General features: G+C 38.7%; 1 protein-coding gene across 6 annotated transcripts in view; it reads right to left on the bottom strand.

Moving 5' to 3' along the window:
• AUTS2 (activator of transcription and developmental regulator AUTS2) overlaps positions 1-6,660 on the bottom strand; it is a 962,448-nt gene that overhangs the window by 479,272 nt on the left and 476,516 nt on the right. For all 6 annotated transcript variants that reach the window (XM_024204993.2, XM_024204997.2, XM_024204996.2 and 3 more), the window contains exon 4: positions 5,676-5,711. In XM_024204993.2, coding sequence (XP_024060761.1) covers positions 5,676-5,711 — 36 coding nt within the window. The remainder of the gene's footprint in view (positions 1-5,675; positions 5,712-6,660) is intronic.

Raw genomic sequence — 6,660 nt, 5'->3', positions numbered from 1 at the left:
AAGCTTCACCCCATTTAAGTATTTGCTTACAAAATCAGACAAAAAATACAGACGTGTCACAGCGCACTATTACTGAAAAATTGCTTACTTCCTTATTTCTATCATATAATTATAAAATAAATCAATTGGAATATAAATATTATACTTACATTTCAGTATATAGTATATAAAACAATATAAACAAGACATTGTCTGTATGAAATTTTAGTTTGTACTGACTTATGTAGCCTGTTTTAAAACTAGGCAAATATCTAGATGAGTTGATGTACCCCCTGCAAGACCGCTGCGTACCTCCAGAGGTACACATACCTCTAGCTGAGGACCGCTGCTCTACTTACGATTGTTCAGATTAAAATACACAGTCAATGGAGGAAAAAATATTGGTTACACGTTGTGTCTAAAACAGGAGTGTACAAACTTGGATTACACTTTAGTGTACCCATGACCATATTAGGGTTGCCAGCCCTTCAGGATTGTCCTGGAGTCTCCAGGAATTAAAGATGGTCATGTAATGAAACCTCCAGGAATATGTCCAACCAAAATTGGCAACTCTAGTGCACATTCCTCCTCTAGCCTATGACTTGGCATGCATTCCTGCAATGCATGGAAATGTAGGTGAGATTCATTCCTTTTAGCCGGTTGCATGGATTCTTCTGTGGTCACTACCCTACGTGGTTGGTTGTTCACTTGCTCTTCATGGGATGGATTTCTGGAGCACTGTGCGAGAAAATGAAACATTGTACAACATGGTGTCCCAGTGGCACGTCGTCATTATGCAAACATCTGCTGAACTGAGTTACCAGCCTCGGGGCAAATCAGAGATTTTTTTTCTTGAAATTGGGGGGCGGGAGGGAGAGAAACACATTTTTTCTTGAGTAGAGAACAAAGGTCAAAGCCAGCCAGCCACTTTCTCTTTTATTTTTTCCTTTTTATTTTAAAATGCCTCAGTTGTTTTCCATGATAGTTCCCTTGCTCTCCATGCCCCGCACTCAAAAACGTGACTTTGGCTACCAGCCAGTATCCAACCTCAAACCCCACCAACCATTGTGTGTATGGAGAAAAACTGAAATCCTAACAGAAAATAAACCAAAACATACATACATACATAAATAAAAATAAGACAAACCCTGAGTATCAAATCACAAATATGCTACAAACCACTTCAATAAGAGAAAGGACAAACTATGTTCATCAGGAACTAACACAAGCTGATGAATCAGGTAATTTCTAACAATTTTGGGATATGTTTTGTTCTTTAGGAAAAAAACTATTCAATAATTTAGATTCTGATGTCTATTTTATTTTCTTACAAACAACCAAACCTGCTCCAATTCTCTAATGTGGGTTTGGTTTCATGTGACTTCTGATGCTAAAATGGCAGAACTCAACCTGCCAAAATCATTTATTATAATCAAATGAGAGAAAAACGTAAGGCTGTTATTTAAATCCCAATTATGCACGTCTCAATCTCTGATATAGAAATCAGGGACACTTAGAGGGGGTTAAAAAAAAAATCTCACATACTCTAACTGGTTTTGAAATCTAAAAAGGTTTTGAGAAGAAATTGCAAATGATGATGGCCCTGTCTTATTTTATAAAAACGGGTTTGTGTTCCTGGGGCATGGTATCAGCTTCAGAGTATTCCCCTAAACAAGCAGTGTTACCAGCAAGGTTCTGTGGATGAAAAGAGAGCAAACAGCCATTTTTGCTATACTGCATGTTGCACACACAAGCATGAGAGATATAAAAACCACCAAATCAGAACATACGCCCATATTCATGCTTTACAAGACACACTTGATCTTGATGTGTATACGAACAATGTTAGCATTTTGTACCACGGAAGTGCTAAGAAACACTAGGCCAAACACATAGTCATAAACACACTATTTATTCAGGCAAAACTCCCAGTGACCTCAGTGAAGAACGGATTTGCCTCATTGCTACCATATTACATAGGGACTACACAGAGAATAACGCAGATAGAATTTTGGCTGTTTACTAGACAACATATTGTTCAGCTGAAAACATTCAGAATGGAAAAGAAGAATGCTCTTCTTGCTGGTAACGAAAAGGCAGACTAGTCCAATATACATTTCAAACATTCAATTTACATGACACACGAGGTAATACCTTTTATTGGACCAACGTCTGTTGGTGAGAGAGAAAAGCTTTCGAGCTACCCAGAATTCTTCTGATCTGAAGAAAAGCTCTGGGCAGCTCGAAAGCTTGTCTCTCTCACCAACAGAAGTTGGTCCAATAAAAGATATTACCTAAGCCACCTTGCCTCTCTAATATCCTGGGACTGACACGGTTACAACTACATGACATTTTACGTGTCAACAGTATTAGGATATAGATTGCAAATAGTCTACAACTCTAATTATAGGGAGAATAGTAGCTCCTGTGTGAGTGTGCATGTGATGAATGAGCACATACATTAAGGGTAAGCATTCACCAAAGCTCCCAGAAGGTGAAACTGCTCTGGGGTTTTCCTTTCCTATTTTGTCTAGTTTAAGCATTCATTCCAATAAGTTTGATCTAAAAACTATATTTGCATATGTTCTCATCTATGAACTTCCATTTAAACCTGGTGCGTTTTAATCACTTTAAAAAGCAACAGAATTAAATGGAGATGAAGGATCCTCGCTACTCAAAGCCAAGGAGTGACTGACAAGGAGGCACACGTCATGGAGCACCCAGACTTTCAAAAAGGGAGCTCAAGGAGGACAGAAAAGATAGCAACGCTTCAGAACTGTGGTCATGCTCGTTATGTCATTTGAGTTGCCTGTCGATTTCACGACAGATGCATCAGTCAACACCTCAGCTTGCTTTCCTAGAAAGGGTGTGGACAGAGTGCCTGGTACACAGGGAGGGTGACTTTCTTCAGCAATGAAAACAAAAGGATGCCTGTTGGTTGAAGGGGTACTACTGTCAAATCTTACTGAAGAGGAAGGGGGAGGTAGAAACAGCAACGGGGCCAGATGATTAAAATACTGAGCTAGAGAGGAAGAAAAATTTAATTAATTCTTAATTTACCAGCAAATCTTTGCTGCTTTATCCATACCTCAAAGCTCACTCAGTTCTGTAGGAGATCTGCTTCCATCTGGCTTTCCAAGTTAGGCGTCAGAACTGGGTATATGATGAAGCTAAAACCATCAGCCCATTTTCACTTACCTGATATAGATGTTTCTTCTGGTGTGTCATGGGGCTTTCTGTAACATTGTAGTACAACATACACCAAACCACAATGTTTCTGAAGGTAAAGGGCCTTTATTATTGACTGAACTCAAAGCCCATGTTGTTTTAATTGAGACTCTGCTCTAAGAGCCATAGTTCTGAGAGTCTGGATTCAAGCTAAAGCAATAAGACAACCAGGCTCTTGCTGGTTAAAGGCTTTGTAAAAACATCAATTCAAGTTCATATTCTTTTGCATTTTGATAATACAATAATTGCATTTATCAGAAACACATGGTGAGCGGAGCATTTCGGAGCATTTTTCTCATTGTCTGGTTCTGCCGAACACATCTGGGTTATATTTGCCCCATGTAAGTTAATAATGTTATGGGCTTTTTAAAAAAAAATTAGCAAGATAATCCTAAAAACAACTCTTTCCAAAATAAAGGGGGGTGGGGAACCTTCAAGTTTCATCCAAAATTGTTTAAGTGTAAAAATTACTTTACCAGGATAGCTACACGACAGCATTAACTATTGGTGGTATAGGAAGAAAAAGCAAAATATCACTGAGACTATACACAGTTAAGCACAATACACTAGTGAAACTTAAGCGGTTTGGCCCCCACCCCAAGCCCATCTCAAACAACAGCATTAAAAATGCAAATGCGTTGGCACTAGAAGAACTCAAAACCTCTTCTTGTTGTTGTTTTTTGTCACTCTTAACTTTGGAGAATTGGAAACTTTAAAGCTTTTGGATGAAGCACAGGGGATACTGACACCCTCCAGATTTTCACTGTAGTGGACCAACCCACATACAGTATGGTGTAAAAGGATAGCAGATGGCTTTTCTTCTGTTCGCTCTGCTTCCTAAATATTAAGCTGAACGTGTGCTCTCACATCCATGCATATTCAGCTCCCACAATAAGGAGACAAGGCTTTAAAAATTAACAAATCTCTTGTTCTCAGACTGTATCTAACCCAGTCCAGAGCATATCTGTACTCTTCTTCATCAGAGGTAAAAAATAAGTATCCAGTCACAAAGGATGGCACTTCCACTAGACTATGGAAAGATACTCAAGTTTTAGCCTTTATACAAGATAATTCTTAAGATGTTGCAGAGATTCCTTCCCGCCCTTCCCCCCCCCCCCGCCACCAAATATGCATGATACATAATGGGGTAGGGAGAGGCTAAAGGAATGAAACAGCTTTTGCTGTTTCTTCTCATCTTAAAGCAATTTGAATTTTGCTACAGTAATGGGAACTACCACCAACCTTCTTCAACTGATAATACTCTCTTCATACCTTTCCACTGGCAGAAGTGTTAACATTCACTTTAGGCTGAAGTCCGACTTAAATCCAGCAGGACAGGGCAAGCCTCCAAATGCTAAGCAATTTTTGTGCTTGCATTTTACCCTTTACATGTGAGGTCATTTGTTATCCAGTTTAGTCTCGTATCTTTCTATGTAGGATCACAGACCCTACACTAAGTAACTAATTTCACCATGTACTAATGAAAGAACATTGCACTCTGGGAATCTGGACAGAAATACTTTAAAGTTTCTTCATCATGGACTGTGTACAGTTTTCTTTTCCCCTGTGTTTGATGAAAAGATGGGAGCAGCTTCTGATTACACTATTAACTATACACAGCACTCGCTGTGGGAAAAGTCTAATTGCATTTTACCCACCTGTTTTCAGAAATATGTAATGATCTATTTCCTCTACAGATATTAGAAAGGCAGAAATACACCCTGCTTGGGGAATATACCGTAAATTACACTGAAAAGAGGAATAACCACGTTCAATATAAAAATACTGGAGAAAGATAAACTGTCCACTGGATTCAATGGTGATAGAATAAGTCTTAACAGTAAACAAAATAAAAATCACACTTTCTGTGATAATAGATAAGATTGATCAATCAATCTTGGGCCTCATTCTTTTCTCATATTAATGTAAAAGTAGCATAATTCTACTGAAATCAAAGGAGTGCTACCAGTCTTGCTAAAACGTATACTCTAGTTTAACCACTAGTTATGGGTCTTTGTGTAGAAATCAGTGCTTGACATTCAGTTGCTTATATGATGCAGGGGGGTCAAAGTAGAAATAGATCATCATAATGGGTCCATCTGGGTTTAGAATCTGTGAATCTATAACAAACATTGGAATCAAGACCCTTGAATCTCATATCACAACTATGTAAACTGAGGCATAGGATTGGTGTTTCATACTGCTTGTTACTATCAGACAAATTAAATATAGTGGTCATTTATATGTTAATTAACCTGACAAGGTCAATTCATAAAACCATTGTCCAGCAGGTCTGGAATTCAAGCTATAATTGATTACCTACAATAGGAATGGAAGATGATCAGTAAACCTATCAGGCAGACTAAGGTTGGTTATTTATGCTTGTTTCAATATAATAAAGAGCTCTCTTTTCAGGAGTAATGCTAAGCTGTTCAGAGGCACATGTGTTGAAGTTGAGATACACTTACAAAGTAGCCTGTTCCCAAGCTGGAAGGAGCTGAGCTCTGCAATAAAACACAAAGACAAAATGGAAAGTCAGTTTTTAACACGTTCCAATCCACATCGCTCATTACCAGCCCTTTCCAAGCTTTTCATCACTACATCACAGCATCAATGTGCTGCCCCTTGTCATCTGCTACTGAAACAAACATGGTGATGCTTAATTTTTCCCTTTACATCTCTCAACGACTCTGAGATGGTAACGTGCTATTTACTGAATTCCAAGCTTCCGCGGTGGACGTAATTGCCAATTTATTTGACAGGCAGCTGGGTAATGAATTAATGATGGCATTTCGCCCTGCAATGAGACTAAACAGACACTCATCAACCAGCCTCCCTGACATTCAATGCCCTGGACTCCAGCTACTCAGCTTTGTGGCCACAAAGGGGCAGGTGGGAGGAGGAAAAAAGATACCATAGACTGATTTCAAAATAAAAAGCCCGGTGGATTTGGATGACTTTTTCAGTGTATGACCTGTTTGCCAATTTATTCACGAAAGGCCCTGGTTAGTGCACACACTGCTTTTCTAAAATGAGACATTTTGTAAACATAATTAGAAGACTGAAATGTAAAGAACACGTGAGCATAGAGAAGCAGCTACAGTCAATGTCCTATTTCCCAGACATATTGTCACGAGAATTTCCAATTTAGACTTCCGTATTTTTGACAACCCAAGGATTTTAGAAGAAAAATAAACAAACCAAAGAACAATTCCCACAGCATGAAAAAGACTTTAAAACTCAAACCTCTAAAATAATAACAAACAACAAAGGAATCAGGTTTAAAATTTGTATAAAACAGTGTCATAAAATTCTGGTTTAGGGTGGGGCATGATTGTAATCTCTATAGTCACAGGAATTAGGGAGACCTAAGCACTTCAGTCACAATCCAGCTCACTGTCTACTACAGGGATGGCCAAACTTACTCACCCTCTGAGCCGCATATGACAATCT

Source organism: Terrapene carolina, unplaced genomic scaffold, assembly GCF_002925995.2.
Source record: "Terrapene carolina triunguis isolate 2854851 unplaced genomic scaffold, T_m_triunguis-2.0 Scaffold231, whole genome shotgun sequence".
In the NCBI taxonomy this organism is placed as follows: Eukaryota; Metazoa; Chordata; order Testudines; family Emydidae; genus Terrapene; species Terrapene triunguis.
This window is presented reverse-complemented; position numbering and strand designations above follow the sequence as displayed.